At 48.0% G+C, this 21,038-nt stretch overlaps 1 protein-coding gene across 4 annotated transcripts in view; it reads right to left on the bottom strand.

Moving 5' to 3' along the window:
* Window positions 1–21,038, bottom strand: part of CFAP61 (cilia and flagella associated protein 61) — a 252,953-nt gene that overhangs the window by 79,225 nt on the left and 152,690 nt on the right. For all 4 annotated transcript variants that reach the window (XM_008256339.4, XM_051845334.2, XM_008256341.4 and 1 more), the window contains 3 exons: window positions 12,895–12,993; window positions 7,997–8,165; window positions 162–336 (listed from right to left, as the gene is read on the bottom strand). In XM_008256339.4, coding sequence (XP_008254561.2) covers window positions 162–336; window positions 7,997–8,165; window positions 12,895–12,993 — 443 coding nt within the window. The remainder of the gene's footprint in view (window positions 1–161; window positions 337–7,996; window positions 8,166–12,894; window positions 12,994–21,038) is intronic.

Genomic DNA, 21,038 nt, shown 5'->3' with positions numbered 1-21,038 from the left:
TGACAACAAGTTGTAAATTAATCTGGAAAACAAAGCATGACAGATGAATGATTTGGTTGGAATTAATTAGGCACTAATTATATACTGGAACTAGATGGAGAATGAGACTCATTATAAAAATAAAACGCCCGTTCTGAAAAGATGCTCAGTTACGTCTTTACCTTCTGCGGTGATGGAGTTGTTCCTTATCCAAGCCAAGGCCTTGAAGCAGTCTTCCTCGTCGTTGAGCGTGAACAGGTTGCAAGGCACTTTCCCAGTGTAGCGCAGCTTGCTGAAGTTTGGGACCTCTCTGTTTGTCAAATGCTGACTGATATCGGCCCCTGTCGGGCACGGGACCTGCGGGGTGTGACACGGAAACGTGCGCATCAGCTGCTCTGTAGGTGAGACACAGACACGCTTCTGTTTCTTAGAAGTAAAACACAGCAACGTCCAGCACAGGTATGCCTTCCTCTGCTCCCAGGTACCGTCGATCAGGTTGTAACTGACAACAAAGACAAAACCCTGGAACAGGTGCAATGACCCCTCGGAGACAACCCTCAGAGGGGTTGCTGTGGTGACCTAATGCTGTGTGACCAATTATTCCACAACCTGGGGAAGGGAAACAGCCATTTAGCAGGCTCACAGACCCTGGAGGTCAGTGATGCAGACCAGGGGACAGCTGGCTCTGGTCCACGATGTCTGGGGTCTCACATGGGAAGGCTCAAAGGCTGGGCATGACTTGATGGCTGGGGTCTGGAATCATCTGGACATAATTAACCGATCAAATCCTTTTTCTTCCCCCCACCCCTTTTCAGGAAAATATGCTGGTATTTAAAGATGACAAATTGTCAGCTTTCGTCTAGCCATCGCTTTTGGTTGTGGACTGGACCTTAGCTGGGGTTCTTGGCCACAACACCCCAACGTGGCCCCTCCATGCAGTGTGGGCTCCTTATACAATGGCGGCGGGGTTCAGAGGGCAAGTGTCCTGAGAGAGAAGGAGCTCTCTTAGGGGAGCTCCAAATTCTTTTCTAGCCTGGGCTTGGAAGTCATAGTGTCTCTCTCTTTCTTTCTTTCTTTCTTTCTTTCTTTCTTTCTTTCTTTCTTTCTTTCTTTCTTTCTCTCTCTCTCTCTCTCTCTCTCTCTCTCTTTCTTTCTTTCTTTTGAATTTTTTTTGACAGGCAGAGTTGACAGTGAGAGAGACAGAGAGAAAGGTCCTCCCTTGTAGTTGGTTCACCCTCCAATGGCTGCCGTGGCTGGTGGGCTGCAGCCGGTGCACCGCGCTGATCCGAAGGCAGGAGCCAGGTGCTTCTCCTGGTCTCCCATGGGGTGCAGGGCCCAAGCACTTGGGCCATCCTCCACTGCACTCCCGGGCCACAGCAGAGAGCTGGCCTGGAAGGGGGGCAACCGGGACAGAATCTGGTGCCCCGACCAGGACTAGAACCCGGTGGGCTGGCGCTGCAAGGTGGAGGATTAGCCTAGTGAGCCGCGGCGCCGGCCCACAGTGTCTCTTTCACCTTGCTCTGTTTGTGGAGGCAGTCATAACAGCCTGACTGCCTGTGATCAGAGGGAGGGAACCTGACTCTATGTCTTTATGCAAGAGTAGAAGGCTCTGGACGGAGGATGGCGCTGTGGTGTAGTGGGCTAAGCATTGGCCTGCGGCACCAGCATCCCATATGGGTGCCAGTTTGTATCCTGGCGGCTCCTCTTCCCATCCAGCTCTCTGCTATGGCCTGGGAAAGCAGTGGAAGATGGCCCAAGTGCTTGGGCCCCTGCACCCATGTGGGAGACCCGGAAGAAGCTCTTGGCTCCTGATCAGCTCAGCTCTGGCCGTTGTAGCCATTTGGGGAGTGAACCATTGGAAGGAAGACTTTTTTTTACCTCTCCCTCTCTGTCTGGAACTGTATCTCTCAAGTAAATAAACAAATCTTTAAAAAAATAAAGAGGCTCTGGACGAAGTCGTGGAACTGGACTGAACAACACCATGACTGATAAAATCTACCACAGAGACAATTATACCATGGGTTAAAATTCAAGTGCATAGAGGGGGTAGGCAGAAAAGAGAGGGGAGTGGATTACTATTTACATATTAGAATTCTAGGATTATTCTTCACTTTGCCAAAGAAATATTTCCTCTCTCTCTCTCTTCTCTCTCTCTCCCACCATAATTTCTTTTCTCCCAGACATGAGTGGATGCAGACACATTTCCCCACTGTAATGACAGCGGCAGTGGAAACACAATGAAAGACAAGCAGCTGACACTGGTACTCCATGACAAGCACACTGTGACAACCTGGAGGGCCTGAGCCTTGGCTGAGACTTCAGTCATAACTCAGCTCCACCCAGCTGTCACCAGGGTAGAGGTTGGAATCAGGACGGCTAGATCTGGTATCTCAGCAAATGCAAGATCCTGGGGTTTTTCATAGAGACTCAGAATTTTTTTTTTTAATTACTGTGGTTCAAGTTAAAATCAAGCAAACACCAGTGTGAAAGCCAAAGAAATCAGCACAGTAACCTGAGTTTTCCCCTATGCCTCTCTGATTTTGCTACCAGGTAGAGACGATGTGGAGAAAAAAAGAGGTAGGCACAGGGCACCAGACTCAGAAGCAGCTGGAGGCATCGAGGTCTACACTGCCTGTCTTGTATATGCACAGCATAAGGCCTCAGAACTGAGTCAGGAAAAGCCCCACAGCTACAATGGGCAAAGTGTCCTTGCAGTAAAGACAGACCACGGACAAGCTACCCCAGCTTCACTGTACCTCGGCTCCCCTATCTGTGAAGTGGAGATGAAAACGATACTCCTGGGAGAGTTCCCATGGTCAACACATGTGTGTCTGTGTCAGTGAGTCCATCAACTGCCACGGTGAGAGCTCCGGCGACAGCATGCTCCTGAGCTCCTGGGACTGGAGAAGACTTTCAGGCTATTAGAACCACCTGCTGGTTCACTCCCCAAATGGCCACAGTAGCTGGGGCTGGACCAGGCTGAAGCCAGGAGTCAGGAACTCCATCTGGGTCTCCCACGTAGGTGGAAGGAGCCAAGTGTTTGAGCCATCCTCTGATGCCTCCAAGGGTGCACATGAGCAGGAAGCTGGACTCAGGAGCAGAGTCGGGACTTGAACCTAGGCACTCTGCTATAGGCTACAAGCATTCCTACCTGCGTCATAGCTGCCAGGCTAAACAGCCACTCCAACTTACATTCTCAATCTCATTTTTCCATGAACTTCTTGAATTACCCGTGTACAAAAATCTACATGAAAACCCTTCAAGTGTTTGGAGCCAGGCCAGCCATCTTGTGCACCCTCGGTCTTTACCACTCTGGCTGCACATCTGGAGTGATTCTGAGTTGTCTTACTTCCCTTCTCAAATTTAACTCCAAGAAATAAACAGGATATGCCAGGTGTACTTGTTTCAGTGCCATTTCTCTTTATATTTTTATGAATTTCTAAGTTTTCTTTTCTCAGTTGTTTGTCATACACATTAAAATAAAAACCATGGAAGATTTTTTTTTCCTGAGACTTGCACATAAGAGAATGGCTTTATACTACATCTAGACAGGCCTGATTTAGATGGACACATAATCATTGAATCCTCACATTTTCTCCAGAACTGCGTGGTTAGTTTCATTTTCTTTTGTCATTTAACTCTGGACAGGAAATTTTTATGTCTGCCTTACTTCTGTCCTCTTTCAGGGGACTAGGTTAGTAATGTTAGTTTCCTTTTGAAGTCTGTTCATTTTTCCCTCCCTCTATAATTTCCATGACACCATGAGAAATGTCTCATTCTTCGACATTTGTCAGAACGTAACTAAAAAAATGTTTTCTTCTATTTTGCCTGGAAGGTGGTCGTTTGGACAATATATTTTCCACTCAAGGAACGTTTTCTTCTAGCATGTCTTTAATTACTGTCTCCATTCCATTTCGTCGGGTCTTTGCTTCAGAAAAACCTCTTATCTACGTGTTGCCTCCACGTGTATGGTGTCCCGTCATCTGCACATGTGTCCCTTTATCCTCTGCCCCTGCCCCTCAGGGGAGCTTTGTACTTGGTCTTCAGCAACCCTAACTTTGTTCTGCAGCCTTCTGTCTCATATCAACCCTGCTTCACTCATCCACCTCCCTTTTCATATTGATTCTGGGCTTGGCTTCTGCGGGCTTCAGCTCCCATTTCAGAGTCTGGGTGATCAAACAGAACTGAGGGTGAACAGTTTCCTGCGATGTCTGTGGGATATGGACATACGTGCTTTTGTGTGAATCCAGCATTTGGAGGTATTTTCAAAAGTACGCTCTCCCTTTCTCTTCTTCTGTGTCATCACCTTGTTGCGGTAGTCATACGGTGAGTAAAGAATTTATCACCCAAAACTTCGTGGTTTAGACAACCACCAATTTTATCAGCTTGTCATGCTCTGTGGGTCAGAAATTTTGGGTGGGGTTTGACTGGACAATTCTTTCATTCCATGTGTCACCAACAGAAGTCACTTGGTATATTCAGCTGGCAGATGGACTGGTTTGGTGGGTCCAAAATGCTGTCACTCACACATCTGGAGTGTGGCAGAGAAGGCCAGGAAGCTGGGATTCGTGAGACCGCCAAGCAAAGAACTCACCTGTGCCATCTCCGGCGGGGGGCCCCAGGTGCTGGGACTCCTCCTGTGGGCACTGCGGCTCCAGGAACAATGGAGGAACTGCCTGGCCTTAGACAAGACAGTCAGAAGCCTTGCTGACTCCAGACTGAAGGAGAGGAGACAGAGGCTCTGTCTCTCGGATGGGGGAAGACAACGAAGGCTTTGCAGCATGCTTTAAAATAGTCTTTCCCCTTTAGTCATCCTCAAGTGGAACCTCTTTGTACCAGGTGCCGTCAGATGACAAGGGGGCGTGGCTCTCTCAGGCCTGTTTCCGTGTAAACAGCGCTCTTCCTTAGCTCCTGTTTGTGGCAGACTCTCACCCAGGGCTGCATCATTCTGCATATCACACTTTTATTCACCCTGTCTAGTATCTCATTAAGCTTTCTGGAGACCACATCATATTGCTGCTCTCTATCAAGCTTAGGAAAACCAAAGGCCCCAGCCTTTGCTCTCACTTGGATGCAGGTAGTGGCCTTAACCTGCTGGCTTCCAGCGATCACCAACCCTTTTAGACCGTTCACATCCCAGTTTTCCAGTGGTCAATGCCAAGTTCATTTGACTTTGAGTGGACAAAGTTTCGTTCTTCCTCTGCATGGGGTTACCCAAAGCCCAAACTGTCTACAACCTGTGGCAAGCGGCTCTGTGATCTCATTTGAAAGTCATCTCAGAGTATTTCAGAATCAATTTGTGTTCACCACAAACAATAATCAAATGGACAGGGTGTGTGTGCAGAGGAGGCACTGTAGGAAGAGAGCTAGCTAAGCCCCTGTCCAAAATGGAGAGCTCACAGTTAGTCTGAAGCCAATAGATCCAGGAAGAAACTTCCACAAATGTATAGTTTGGAGCTATGGGAGTAACCATGGAAGAATTAACAACAGAAATCCTTCAAACTGGTGGTCTCTAGGACAAAGACATGGAAGTAAAAGAGGACTGGGAGTGAAAGCAGCCTTGTTCACATCAGCCCTAAAGGACTATTAAGTATTTTACCTTCTGCATGGATTTTCTGACCAATTAAGTGATATGCACTTGCCCATCAAAAACTATTTTAGAATGAGGCATGCCATTCAAAACATCTGATTAGAGTTTTAAGTTGGTAGTTCTATTTTATAACAGGTTATGTTCATTCTTTGGGTTTAAGTTTTATTTTCAACATTCTCTCTTGCTTTAAAAGTCACGAAATTGGGACAGAATCAGGGGAGAATTGAAGAGAAGGAAACAGGCAAAGAAATGGGGACCAGAGACTCTCCAGTGAATTCAGCTGCCCTTTCTGATCACTCTATGTATCTTTGATTTTTATGTCCTTCTGCAAAAATTAAATTGGAACTCCCTTTCTCACTTCTTTATTTCATGTTTCACGTTGCAGAAAGGGCAAGGGCTTAGTGTGCCACTGATTAAAGCTGCAGGGGCAGCTGGACACACATGGGCAGATGCCCGAGTCGCGAGAGCGCTGGCTGGGTCCTCCACACATAGCTTCCAAAACACACAGCCGCCAGCCGCAACTGGAACCCCTGGGTAAGGGAGGGGAGAGCACGCTGCAGGGTGCACGGCACTGTCTTCCCGTGGAATGGTTTGCAAAGCAAGAGGAACATGCAAATGTGGCATCTCAGGCTCCGCTGACCCACCCCCTGGGCTCAGAATCCGTGTTCTAACAAGATGCACGGTGGATCCGTGTGCACCGTGCGGGGTGAGAGGTGCTGCTCAAGAAATTCAAGTTGGTGGTTCTCAGCCTTGGCTTACAATTACCTGAGGAGCTTAAGAAAAGAATACTGGGGGCCGGCGCCGCGGCTCACTAGGCTAATCCTCTGCCTTGTGGCGCCGGCACACCGGGTTCTAGTCCCAGTCGGGGCGCCGGATTCTGTCCCGGTTGCCCCTCTTCCAGGCCAGCTCTCTGCTGTGGCCAGGGAGTGCAGTGGAGGATGGCCCAAGTGCTTGGGCCCTGCACCCCATGGGAGACCAGGAGAAGCACCTGGCTCCTGCCTTCGGATCAACGCGGTGCGCCGGTCGCAGCACGCCGGCCGCGGCAGCCATTGGAGGGTGAACCAATGGCAAAGGAAGACCTTTCTCTCTGTCTCTCTCTCTCACTGTCCACTCTGCCTGTCAAAAAAAAAAAAAAAGAATACTGGGGTTGGTGCTTCAGTACAGTAGGTTAAGTCACCACCTGGGATGCCCTCACCATGTACCCAAGTGCTAGCATGAGTGTGCCTGCACCTCCGCTTCCCAGCCAGCTTCCTGCTCATGCACCTGGGAAGCAGCAGTCAATGGCTCAAATCCCTGCCACCCATGTGGGAGACCAGATGGAGCTCCAGGCTCCTGGTTTTAGCCTGACGGAGCCCTGGCCCCTGGCTGTTGTGGGTACTTGGGGAGCGAACAAGTGAATGGAGTAGTTTTCTCTCTGTCTCTGTCTTTCTCTGTGGCTCTGCCTTTCAAGGAGATGAAAATAAATAAAATTAAAGAAAAAATAATACTGGTGGTTGAGGGGGCAGGGCGAAGGCACAGGAAGGTTTTCAAAGAGTTCCAGATGATCTCAATGTGCGGTCACAGCAGACACGCTCTCTGCTGCTGGGGCATGCAGTGACAGAGCCGGGAGGGACTGAGACCCTTGGGGAGGGGGTGGGAGTGGGGGTGGGGTAGGGTTTTCCCTGCTGCGGCTCCTCCCAGCTGGGCAGTGTGCACACACATCTCTGCATGGAATCCACGACTGTTCGCAAGATGGTCTGAGACCCCACCCCCCGTCCCCGGGTTAGAGTTCACTGGCGAGAGACACAGCGGCCTTTGTGGACCACGTGAAATGACAGCATGTACTGCAGGGCAGGAAAACGGCCATCTGCCGCCCCAAGGCGTGGAGCAGCTCTCCCTGCAACCAGCAACGGCTTTATTCAGATGCAGCTTCGAGAGATTAATCAAACGGGAAGTGCGGCCACCGGGAAGCCAATCAGATTCCCTAGTTTTAAGACTGAGAGACAAAATAAAATAAGGGTTGACAGAAGGTGCGCATGTTTGAAATATTTTTGCCTGAGCCCACTGCCACACAGCCAAATGTTAGCCTCTTGAGGCATCAATTAATTTAGCACACACGCATGCCTGGTCGCGTCTGCATTGTGCCGCGGCGAGCGGTTAAGTGTTAAGACGCTGGACAGCCGTTTCAAGAAACATTTCTCCAACTCGCTGCGATTTGTATCTTTGAGCAGAATGTTTTTCTTGGCCTGGGTCCCTGGGAGGGTTTGCAGACACAACTCTGGCCGTGGGCACAGGGCTTGAAGAGTGTATTTGTGAATGCTAAGCGGCAGCTGTCTGGACAAGGAGGATGCTCTTTGCCCAGGGAGTGAGCGCGTTTACCCCCGGTACACGTGTATACATCAGGGCACAGCTCCCGGCACGCCCTCGGCACCCCCTGCTCAGCCCTACCTGGTACTGCTGCCCGGTACAGAGGATGAGGTGGTCGTAGTACACGATGTCTTCATGGGACACCACCACGTGCTTGGCCACCCGGTCTATAGCGGTCATTCTCCCCACCACCACGTTAACCCAGGAGCACAGCGACATCAAGGCATAATCTTTATCATTAAAACAGTAGCTGCAAAGACAGAGAGGGAGAGAGGAGCTCCCTAAGTGACATTTGAGCAGCTGACAGTGGGCATTCATTAGACATCTGGGGAGCTGGTTCAAGTCCCCTAGTGGGCCGGGCCCGTGCTCTCGCTGCGAGCTGACCGGGACCCGATGCTAAGAGGTTTTTCGTTATGAAACACTCAAGTCACAAACTGACATTAAAGTGAAATTGTTCTGCCTGGCCTAGGCTGGTCTCCATGGAGTGGGGATGTGCGTGTGAGAAATCTCGGACACTCTTACTCCTGCTTCTGTTCACGGTGTCTTTAAGGTGACTTCAGCCGCTGAACTGTTGCACTGACCGCAAGGGCATGAGAAAGAAGTAAACTGACACGGTTGACACAAGGGTCGGGGTCCTAGGACACTGAGAGATCTTCTTACATGCTAACACTTTTTCAATAAACGACTCAATCTTGGTGTTCATGAGAGGCTTCATACCAAGCCCCAAAGACCCACCTTTTATTTAAAGAAGCAGGTCAGTTAGGGAATTATGGTCGCAACCAGGGAAATCCCTGGGGAATTTAGGGATGCCCTGTGCCGGCCATGCACAGCAAGCCCGGCGTGGGCTTCAGCACCGGGGCTCAGAGCGGGAGCTGGTGGCCACACAGGCTCTCGTTTTGAGGTCACACTCTGCTGCAGTGGGATGAGAGTAGGTTTTGGGTGTCTTTGGGTTTACTGAGACACACTGGGTAAGGGTTGTTTGAAGAATTTTCTGGAAGGCATGACCTTGTGAAGATGACCTCTCAGTGTTCCTGTTCTGACAAGCACTGGCCGTCCAAGGTGACAGGACAGGAAGAGCGGGCTTTACATGTAGGCTGCATGCGTCAAGCAGAATTGTGCCAGGGCCAGGGTCTGCAGCCCTGTGCTTTCCGCAGTGACCCTGACCCCTGGCCCTGCATCCCCTGATGTCCTCGTCTCCTCACCTCTCTACAGGGGATAAGGAGCCCGCCCTCCGCGCCTTGACCCCACCCCCCGTAAGGAATGAACATGAGAACGTGAGAGATGCTGTTTTGTCAAGTGGGATGCATATGGCGAGGGCATTATCCTAAATAATGCTAATGATACATAATCCTGTTTATTCTCCTTGCAGGCAAACAGGATTCTCAAGTGGTAATGGGAGAACACGTTTTTCTTTTTGATCCATGCAAGAGTCTGGTCTTACTGCACAAAGAGAATTCTAGTAATGGATGCACATTAGACCCCGTTACCAGGGCCCGTGAAAGAGACGGGCACGCTCTAGGCTTTGCATCTCTCTCTGAAACAACACTTAAAAACAAGAAATTTTTTTTCCTAATGAAAAAAAAAAAAGAAAAAGAAGAAGAAAAGCAAGGGCTGGCCGGTCACAGGGGAATAATGGACAGTGAGATGCAATTCTCTTTTAAAAAACCATTTTGATAGCTTTACAGGCAACTCCAGCAATCCTGTCTGTCCACGACAGAAGGACAAAGGGCTGCTCCTAGTAGTTACATGGTCCCTACAGTACGTGGCCCAAGCCAGGGGAAGAGGAAATAAAGTTAGTGCACAGGGATTAGTGTTCTGGGGATTTGTCCACAGATAAAAGCTCTCCAGGGAGATGTGCAGAAGGCTAAGGTGACGCAATGCCATTTTTAACGACAGGATCGCGGTGGTGTTGATAATGTCAGAATGTGGATTTCAGGATTCACAGCAGGAGCTCTGGCCAGGTGGAACCGGGAACTTGGGGGAATGGACTTTCGAGGAGCCCCCACTGGGATGGTGGAAGGAAGCACTGAACAGTGAGCGTGGGGCGCCTGCTCTGATGCTCTGTTGGAACATCCAGCATTTCTCCGTGTCAACAGCCATTTGGTGCCAAGAGAATGCTCTCCACTGTAGATCTTATTTCATTTCCCCACCAAGTGACCAGAACCATATTCCGGGACCGAGTACGGGATGCTTTTCCGTAATTATTTCCCCAGCAGAGTTAACAGGCATTAAGATCCTAACACAGCAGAGACTGTTCACAACTCGATGACAAGGCACTATCTCCGCTAAGCTTCTCCGGACAAGAGAGAAGGAGCAAAGAAGGAACCTCAGTGCGACATCATGGGTCTCAAGTGAGCTTGGCTCTGACTCAGAAGGGACAGAAAGAAAGGTCATCTTCACAGAGAATCTAGAGCCAGGTAAGGAGGAGGACGATAGCAGAGTTCAGGGTGAGGAAGCTTCTGCAAGGGGCCCAGTTCGCTCAGGTCTGCTGTGGCCCCGACCTGGCCGGGGCAGGAGACCAAGCCCCAGGCTGCAGGTGCACAATCAGTGCCCAGCTCCAGCATGGCCAGTGTATGCCAGCAGAGGCCTGCACCCCTCGGAACCCTTCAGAACTGCAAAGAACTTCAGAGGTTTTCATGAAGGCTTGATTGTGATGCTCTCAGAAGAAGGAGTGTCACAATCAACTTTCAATTACTCAGGGCTGCTAGTCCAATTAGTAGCTATCTCCAGCCTCCTGTTTCTCCGCCCTGCCTTTCAGCTGCCTCCCAAGCATGTCATTAGCACCTCTGCCAGAGGCTGGGCAGGGAGGGGGAAGGAAGACAAGTGTGGTGGTGCAGAGAGCAGCGACAGAAGTCATAAACCCGGATCCTGGCTAAGGACAAGCTCAAATTAGTATTTAGAACGAACATCTTAAATTATTAAGACTTGTGGGTGTCATTGGCACTTGTTAGTTTTAAAGTGCATGATTAGAAATCATTTCCTTTACTGGGGTTACAAGGAGACGTCCTGTTCAGTCTGTGGTTTCTAAGAATCGTGATAACAAGCACTTAGCCATGGGGAGGGAGCTGGCTGGGTCACTTACTTAGTTCTTGTCTAATGCGTGATCTAGGGGATTTTTGTATGAATGTGTGAGCTAACCTGCATCTATCCCACCATTACTCACTGAACACCTGCTATGTGTCAAGCACTGTCTAAATTGCTGGGGATCTCACTGGTGAGAAAAAAAAAAGGCAATGTAAAGAATAAACCACCTTCAGAGGCAAATCAGGAGGATTTTATCGCAAGTGAGAACTAGAGCAGAGTGAGGGGGACTGCAGTGTGCTGGGATGCTGACTGCAAATGAATGGAGCAGTCAGGGCACACCTCTGGAGGAGGTGACCTTTAGAGAGAAAAGCCAAGACCCCAAAGGGTAGGAACTTGTCTGTTGTGTCTGAGGGACGCTGAGGAGGTTTGCTGGGGCTGGCGTAGAGGGGGAAATGGCAGAAATCGTAAAAGATGAGGCCAGAGGAGACAGTGGGTGGGGACAGGTTGTAGGTCTGAGCATTCTAGATGGTTCTGTGATAGCAGAAATGTTCTGCAGCTGTGCTGTGCAGCATCGTGACTACTGGGCACGTGTGGCTATCCGAGCACTTGGAATGTGGCTAATGTGACTGAGGAGCAGAATTTCCATCTCCTGGAGTTGTAATTAATTTAGATTTCGGTAGCTACAGGTGGCTCATGGCGTTCTGGGCTGCGAGGGGTGGACACGATGCGTCCAGTTTCGCAGCACTGCTGGGCTACCAGGCGGAGAAGGCAGAGAGGCTAGGGCGGATGCAGGGGTCACTTCCACCAGCCTCCCGGACTCTGCAGGGTGGCACAGTCACTCACCACGCCTCCCCCCGCCAACAACAACACGCCCACATGGGGACTGACGGGACCTTGCATTTATCCATGAAACCAGCATTTCCTGGTTAGAAACTTAGAAAGAGGGAAAGTGAGGGAGGGGATACTTGTGTGCCATCCTCTACTCCTGGCTAGAACTTGGTGTTATGCCAAGTTGTTATGCCAGCTTGGCTCACCATATACTTTTTATAATCACAACACACACACACACACACACACACAGCTCAGGAAATGAAACCCCTTGGCCAGACCCTTAGTGGTAGGGGCAGAATCTGAACCCACATCCCTCCTAGCTGAAAACCCAGGCCACTGTTTTTCTGTACCATCATGACCTCCTTAAAAAAAAAACAAATTTATAGTCTGATAAAAGCATTAGGTGAAGATGAGTGTGGTTCTAACAGGCAAGGAAGCTGTGGTTTTTCCCTGTTTGAAGGCAAAGCAAGCCTTTTTTCACACAGCAAACAGGGTCTCTCCATCGCAGGTTCTGAAATGAAGCCCCTAGAGGGAACAATTTCCTTCCTCCTCGTGGGATACCCTGGGAGCACGTTTCCAGAGGCAGGGTGCCTGCTGTTTCTGGTACCCATGTTTTGCTAAAGGAAATTAAAACCAATGGAAGCCGTGAGGTAATGAAATGGCATTTCCCAGAACGGATATTATCACATAGTGATTCCACTGTGCTGAAAACAATACAACTCACCCAGAGTGGCATGGAAGGTTTCTGCTTAGCCTGCCCTGACCGCAACGGCCAGGGTGTGTGGGGTGGGGGTGGGGGACCAGTATCCCCTGGAGGGGTCCTGTAGATTGCCTGCTGCCCTGCGGTGTCACTTAGAACCCAAATGTATGGGTAGCGGGGGCTCCAACCCAACGATCTGGAACAGGGCCAATGTCTGTCCATAGATAAAAAGGAAAGGCACAACTCTTGGCCACGCGCTCGTTAGCAGGTTTGTACTCAGATTTCCTAAGTAGTAGCTGAAGTCCAGGAGAGAAGCCTGCCACGTTTCCCTTTCTGACCTGAAATCCATCACTTAGCCTAAAAAGACGGCACACAAATCAGGACAGTTAAGGTCTCAGAGCGGAAACGCAAACGGAATTCATACTCGCTTGCTAGGAATTTCCTTTGTTCATGGCCCAGAAGTTTTTTCCCTGGAAGTCCATGAGTTGAAATCAGGGTGAGACTGTTAAACTTCAGGTGCGAGCTGCGGAAGAGAGAGAAAGGAAAAGAATAAAGGGAAGTTAAGCACCAGCCAGTGGAAGTTTTACTGTCATTATTCGGTTTAACTTTCTTTGGTAGATCAGCCAACATTTGGATTTTTCTTTGAGGCTGGCAAGTTTTGCACATACCTTCAAACAGGAACGATATGTTCAAATCAAAAAAGGAAGATGGCTTGGGGGCTGCTAACTGTAGAACCTTCTAAAAGCTACACACAATGTCACAGCACACACTGCCTAATTTTTTTTAAAACTTGCTTTTCAAAGTAAAACAAAATAAAACCCGAGCATTAGGATGAGGGAGGTAAATTTGGGCATAAATGAATGTAAAGTTTGAGTATCAGCCTATTTTCTAAGAAACTACCTGGATCATAACCAACACAGCTAAACCTTGCTCAGTACCTACGACCAAGCACTCTGTGTGCCGGCCTCACAGCAGAAAGCTGACGTGGGCAGTACTGTTTTCCCTATCCTTTTAGGTGGCTTTAACACTAAGCAGTTTACCAAGGCCGGAGTAACAGGCAGAGCAGTGAGCCCAAGGCAGGGTTTGGACGTCTTCCTCTATTGAGTGGTCTCTCTGCATCCAGGGAGGGTTGGTTCTGGGACCCCCTGAGGACAGCAAAATCCGAGGGTGCTCCAGTCCCGTGCCTCAAATGTGCAGTTTGTGCACATATCACCTATGTGTATCCTCCTGTATATGTTAAGTAGTCTCCAGATTTCTTGGACTACTTCAGACAGTGTAAATACCAAATCAACTGTGGTTACCTTGCATCGTTTAGGGAATCATGACAAGGCAGAAAGTCTGTACGTGTTCCGCACAGAGTCTGCTTTTTTTCCCCTGAATATTTTCCATCTGCAATTGGTTGAACTCACAGCAACGTCGAAGTCCTGGGAGGGCTGACTGCCTGCTCCCTAGAACTCTCTAGTCCAGAAGTTTCCATCAACTGTATAATCCCAGTGGCCAACATCAGCCTTGCTGCTTTCAAATATACTCTAATCAGGGTACCAAGGTATCATCTGGGAGAAAGTTCTAGAAGGTTCCTTTCCAGGGCAAAACTGCCTTATATTCACATCAGGCTTTCCAGAGCCCAAGGTCCATTTGTAGGCATTATCACAGAGATTAATCTTCAAGACAGTTTATGCTGGGGGGTAAGAAAATCAGTGTGGGAAATGGTAGGTGATTTGACCAAGGTCACGGAACTCATTAAGAAGCAGGGTCAGGAAGGAAATCCGGGGCTCTGGCCCTGAGCAGCACCCTCCCCGCTCACCGCACCACCCTCTCTGCCCAGCCTGAAGACCTCTCGCACTTTGGACTCACTCTGTCTCTGCCCTTCAGTGTTAACCCCTGCTGCACGTCTGCCTTTTATGTAGTGTCAGCAGGATTTTAGGGGGGAGCGGATCTTTTCACAGGGTCCTGGCTGATGACTTTTTTTTTTTTTCCTTCTACAATCTCTTCTTAATGCACACGACCAACCAAAGAGGAGGCCTTGACCAAATCAGAGAGCACCTGCCTTCCTCTCCCGAGGAAGAGACTGGAAATTTTCCAAATGTGGAGATGTTATCAATGTACTGACAGTCTGCTAAGTGGCACTAAAAGCAGAAGACTTTTGGTGATGGCCTGGACAGGGCGTGCATTGAACTCACTGCACCTGACATTTAAAAATAGCTAAATATTATGAAAGATTTTGCTCTAAAAGTCTCCAAGGATGGGTGTCATTTAAGAATGAATATTCTTATTTGATAGGAAAAAAATCAAGCATTATCTTATCCTCTGGTAATAAGAACAGAAATTTTGAATATCTTCAAATAGCATAAAGGTCACAATTAACCCCTGTGACTTATGGCTGCCAGCCTGAAAGTGCACACTGGTGACAGGCCTTTGATTTATGACCATTTAATGGAAAATGCAGATAACAATGACAATAGCATATGTCTGTATTTGTATGCAAGTAAAATCTACTCCGGCTTTAGATCCTATGTGATTGAACTGTATATTGTACTACTAATAGTTTTTTTAGATTTATTTATTTACTTATATACTTCAAAGAGTGACAAAGAGAGAGAGGGACACACAAACACACACACACACACACACACACACACACAATCTTTCATCTGCTGTTCCCCGAATGGACACAATAGCTGGGGCTGGGCCAGGCCAAAGCCAGGAGCTAAGAGGTCCATCCTGGTCTTCCAGAAGTGGCAGGGGTCCAAGCATTTGGGCCATCCTCTGCTACCTTCCCAGGAACAGTAGCAGGAAGATGGATTTGGAAGCAGAGCAGCGGGTCTTGGACCAGCATTCTGATACAGGATGTCGGTGTCCCAGGTGGCGGCTAACCAGCTGTGACACAATGCTGGCCCCTACCACTGATTTCACAGGCCTTCTTTACATCTCCGTATGAGAAGAAGGCTCCACGTTTCTCCCATTTTGTCTCTTACATATCTTATCCCTCTGGTACTACATCATTTGAATTTTCTGACAACGTGAATCTTGTGAACTGTCAAATGACCATATCGTGTTATCCCGAATTATGCTACCATATGATTAAAAATTTCCCAAAAGACACAATCGGGGTTTATTTTTTGCATCATTTATGATACATTACAGAGATTTTTTTTCTTTGCAGGGAGGAGGCATTTTCCGGATTTCTCTTTATAAAAGCAGCAACTTTCCATCCATTTTAGCTAGTGGCTGTTCTGGCCCTCTACCCAATCTTCAAGTTCCCCACTGTAACACTTCTTGTTCTCCTGACTCATTCCAAGTGAACACATCTCACACATCACAGAGAAAACATAGGCCAGCCACCTGCTTCGGGCCAGTGCCCAGCTTGTCACGTCAGGATGCCTCTACAGAGAACGTTGTCCCATTTCCCGATTCAGAAGAGAGAGGGTCTCCCCATCAACCTGTCTGCTTTTCAAACCCTTCTTTGGGGGGGCAGCACTATGGCGTAGCGGGTAAAGCTGCGGCATCCCATATGGGTGCCGGTTCTAGTCCCAGCTGCTCCATTTCCTATCCAGCTCTCTGCTATGGCCTGGGAAAGCAGTACAAGATGGCCCAAGTCCTTGGGCCCCTGCACTCGTGTGGGAGACCTGGAAGAAGCTCCTGGCTCCTGGCTTTGGATTGGCACAGCTCCGGCTATTGTGGCTAACTGGGGAGTGACCCAGCGGATGGAAGACCTCTCTCTCTGCCTCTCCTTCTCTCTCTGTGTAACTCTTTCAAGTAAACAAATAAATCTTAAAAAGAAAAAAAACCCTCTTGGGTCTCTCCCAGTCTCTACAGCAGCCAAATTCTCTTACAACCATACTTGAGAAACCAGCCTAGTGACAGTAAGGTGGAATCTCTGAGCCAGTGGCGGGCATGACCCTGTTTTTCTGCTTCTCCATCCTCAAGGTCACCTTGGGTCCAAGGTGGCTCCTGGAGCTACTGCCATTACGTCCAGTTACAGGAAGAAGGAAAGAGGAGTGGGTAGAAAGGGCTACGAGGTAATGGGCCCGTCTGAAAGTCTCACACTGCCAGGACTCAATGATGGGATCGCGCACAGCAGCAAGGGAGGCTGCTGGGAAATGTAGTTTTCCAAAGAAAAGTACGGAAACTTCTCCCAGAACCACGAGGGACAAAGCAGAAACAGCACTGGGAGGCAACTCCAAGACTCTACTCAGGTTGACTAATGAAGGAACGGTGGGAGGGGGATGGGAGGAGATCCTCATTAATCAGGGTCCAGGCCAAAAAAAAAAAAAAAAATAGCTGCAGATGCTACAGGTGAGACTGAAATTAAGGCAGAGGCAAGTACGGGGTGATGGGAACCCAAAAAGGACAGGGGGTACCCAAGGTGCCGCCACAGAGGGATGCCACCACTGACCCTAACCCGGATGGAGGAAAAGGGGAGAGCTGTCCCCCCAGTACCCAATACCCAAGGAGCTGTGGCTCCTGAACCCACTGTCAGAGACAACCTCACCTTAAGGTTCTCTGTGATGACAGTGTGTTTAACAGCTCCTCCTCGCCAAGCTTCCAGGCATCCTGTCCATTTCCCCAGGAGACTATCTCCCGTCACAACTTTATCTTACGTACTGACCACAGGGCCCCGCACTAGACTGCAGTGTTAATTCTGAGCTATGACACTCACTTTTAAGTGCCTGTCAGTCCTAACTGGGTTGCTCCAAGGGCATTCAGCGTTCCACATGTGCCCACACAAAGCTCTTTTGGGCCCTATTCCACTTTTCCTGTATCTCTGGCAGAGCCGTGGCCAGCTAACTACCTCTTAAGCTAGGAATCTGTTAGCCCAAGCTCAGATTCTTACCCTCCCTCCTGCCTCTCACACTGGTCACCATGCCCCATCACCTGGCCCCTTTCTCCTCAACGCCTGAACTCAGCATCTGGCCTAGAACAACAACCTCAGGGGTAGTCTCCCTGGCACAAGTCTCTTTTTTGCCCTGTTCTGCACTTCTTCTTTAAGTCAGTCAAATCTCGACAGTTCCTGGTTTTAAAAATCCCTACCTTTACTCACTATTGTGCTAGTGTGCTAGCGAGCGCAGTGGATAAGATGATGGGCTTGGGAGCCAGCTGCCAGCTCTTCGACCTTGGGCAAGAAATTTAACCCCTCTGCTGCTGTTTCCTAGCCTACAAAATGGGAATAATAGAACCTAATGCCTCCTAGGGGTGCTGTAGAGAGGAAACAGAAGGTGGGTGTGAAATGCTTAGACTACTACTTGCTGAATTGTACATTCTTAATGAATGTTAACTATTTTTATTACTAAAATATGAAGTCCAAATTTGCTAGCGTGGTATTTAAGCTCATGATAGCTGGGGCCCAACCTGAGCTCCCCCTAATTTCCTTTGTAACGTCGCCCTTCTTGCTATTCAGTGAAAGTCCCTTACTTGGTTTTGCCTTTATATGGAAATACTACCAGCATTTTCATTCCTCCATCCAACCTCATATTTCTGCTATGACAGTTCTCTCTGTAATCTGATTTAACAACATCCAAAAAATGTAAGTCCTTAAATCTAAAGCTATCTAAGAGTATCAGCCCAGAATCGTAAGGTCTATATAATACGTAATTGCAATACAGTCCAACTCTTCTCAGGATAAAATATGGAGATGACATTTGAAGGATTTTTCAATTCGATGACCTATGAATATTCGCAAAGTTCCCGCAGATGGAACAGTGGATCACGGAGTACAGCCTGGGTTTGGGCAAGCATTACATGGATGGACAGGGACAGCAGCACAACAGAACACACACTGCTCTCAGATCCACTGGTGCTGGCTTAATGTATATAAACAATTTCTAACATCACTGTGAGCCCTTAGCTCTGAAACCAAAGGTCACTCTAACGTGGAAAAAAAATAGTTCAAGTTAAGTGCTCAAGCCAATGAAACATTAAACAAGTGCACCTGCATTTTCACAGTAAATAATTCCAGTGGGGATTTCACGTTGCTGTGGATACAAAGGGAGGAACAGCTCAAAGATACTTGTAAAGCAGGGGGGATTAGAGTATCCAGGGAAATAAGTAAAAGGGATTGCATTTCACTCCAGGCTTCGGGAGGACAGCTACAAAATTAGGTCCAAACATCCTTATCCTCCAAATAAAGAGAGTCACATTGCCAATTTGTTGTGAACACCATAAAAGAAACATAAAACTTTTCTCATTGCTCACCCTTCTGGGCGGGAGAAACCTCTCGACTCGCTAAATGATTGCTCATTATTTTTTATTTTTTTGCTGATTTTTTTTTTTTTGGCACAACAGACTTGACCTAGGCAAGCAATTTTATTCACTGCTTTCATTAGTGTTCTTATTTAAACAAAGAATATAGAGGAGAAAATAATAACTCCACATTGATCTAAATGTTTCAATTTACTCAACCAAGCCTCTGCTTACTGAATTGTTTAAAATGGTGACAAAAATATTTGCCAAATGACAGTAAATCCTACACCAAGGATAGATGTTTAACCGAAGTGCATATTCTACTATGCAAAGACTAATTCAGATCTAATTCAGTCTTCATGATACCATATAATATCACGAAATCAATGACAAAATGCCCAAGATGGTGTTTAAAGGTTGGAAGTTGTGTGCAATTTCAATGCTAGAAGAAAAATATAGGGTCACGCAAATCAAAACATAATATTTATTATCAATACAGAGCAGATTAAGAGAAGCTCACAAGTGTTTAACTTGCTTCAGCAATATTTTTTTCTGTTTAGATCACAAGAGACTTGTTTTACAGTGCTCTGGATATTTGATTTGGGCAACTATCTGACAGGCAGAAGAGGTGAAAGATGCTTGCTTAACAATCACCAACATTCTGCCATTTTTAAGACACTCCATCATTTTTTGCTGTTGGAGTATTTTAAAGTAAACCACACACACACACACACAAACCACAGACCTCTTATTACTTCACCTTAAATTCACTACTATGTCAGAACCTAAAAACATAAAATAAATTGCAGAAAAGCAGGAGCATGGATGGGACTGTCATACATTCCAGAGACACATTAACCAAATGCAATATTTGGACATTATTTGCCCAAACACACAAACTGTAAAAGACCCATTCTAAGACCAGCGGGGAAATTGAACATGGGCTGGTATTAGATGGCACTGAGGAATTACTGGGTCCCTGTTGGAGTGTGTTAATGGTACTGAAATCAGTTTCGTTCTGTTGGTAGAAATCAAATGGCAGCTGCACCCAGGTCCACAGCGTGGCTGATAGTGGCACGCTCTCACCTCCAGGGGGAGACCAAAGAGAGAGAACCAAAGAGGAGGTGCTGGATGAGGGTCCTTAGCACAACAGAAGGAGGCAGGGTTAGGAGAGTCCCTGATCCTGCTTCTCTCTCTTGGGTGCCATCGTGGCTGGCTCCACCTTGGTAATGGGCCAGAGCGCCCCTCCTCTTGGCAGCCCCTGGAGGAACGAGGAGGGAACCTGAGAAAGGGGCCCAGGAGCAAGTCTTGCATGTCTACCCTAAGAGCAGGCTGTGTCCTGGGGCAGCGAATCTGGCATCAGCAGTGGGCCCGACAGTAAGGTACGACCGTCTGCCTTCAGTGTCGTGGGTACGCTGCAGAGTCCCAGGGGCCTGGCAGGGGAGGGTGTGGTGGGCAGGGTGAGGGACTGGGGGGAAGATTTGAGGATTCAGGATCTTGGGTAAAAAACTGATATATCTCTGCACAAGAAAGACACGTAAACCCTTGCTGAAATAATAAACAGGAGCGTCACGCCTGAAGTGTCAATCGAAAGAATAAGAATAAAATTTGGGAGTTCTCATGAGGCAGACTAATTGAAACTGAGTTTTATTTTTATCACTGGGGGGAAATGGTGAATGGTGCCTTTTAATCTATACATGTGCAGTAAGGAAATTACACATGTGTACTTGGAAATATGTTTACATGAGGGTATTTCAAAAAGTTCATAGAAGATGAGCTCTTTTTACTCTGGTGCAAAAACATTTACTCTGGTGCAAAACATTTTTGAAATCCACATATAATTTTTTTCACCATATACATTTTCTGCAAACTTTTTGAAGAACTCTAGTATACTGTGGCTCAGTGGGTTAACACCCTGGCCTGATCTTATATGGGCACTGGTTCGAGACCCAGCTGTTCCACTTCTGATCCAGCTCTCTGCAATGACCTGGGAAAGCAGTGGAAGATGGCCCAAGTCCTTGGGGCCCTGCACCCACATGGGAGACCCAGAAGAAGCGCATGTCTCCTGGCTTCAGATTGGTGCAGCTCTGGCCATTGCAGCCAATTGGAGAATGAAGCATTGGATAGAACCCCCCCCCCCCCCGTGTAACTCTTTCAAATAAATAAATAAATAAATAATCTTTTTTTTTTTAAATAACTAGTATACTGAGCAAATATAAAATATAAATACTGGGCCGGCGCCGCAGCTCACTAGGCTAATCCTCCACCTTGTGGCGCCGGCACACCGGGTTCTAGTCCCGGTCGGGGCGCCGGATTCTGTCCCAGTTGCTCTTCTTCCAGGCCAGCTCTCTGCTGTGGCCTGGGAAGGCAGTGGAGGCCCAAGTCTTT

This window comes from Oryctolagus cuniculus, chromosome 11 (assembly GCF_964237555.1).
Source record: "Oryctolagus cuniculus chromosome 11, mOryCun1.1, whole genome shotgun sequence".
NCBI lineage: Eukaryota > Metazoa > Chordata > Mammalia > Lagomorpha > Leporidae > Oryctolagus > Oryctolagus cuniculus.
The sequence above is the reverse complement of the archived record's forward strand: the minus strand, read 5'-3'. Positions and strand labels throughout refer to the sequence as shown.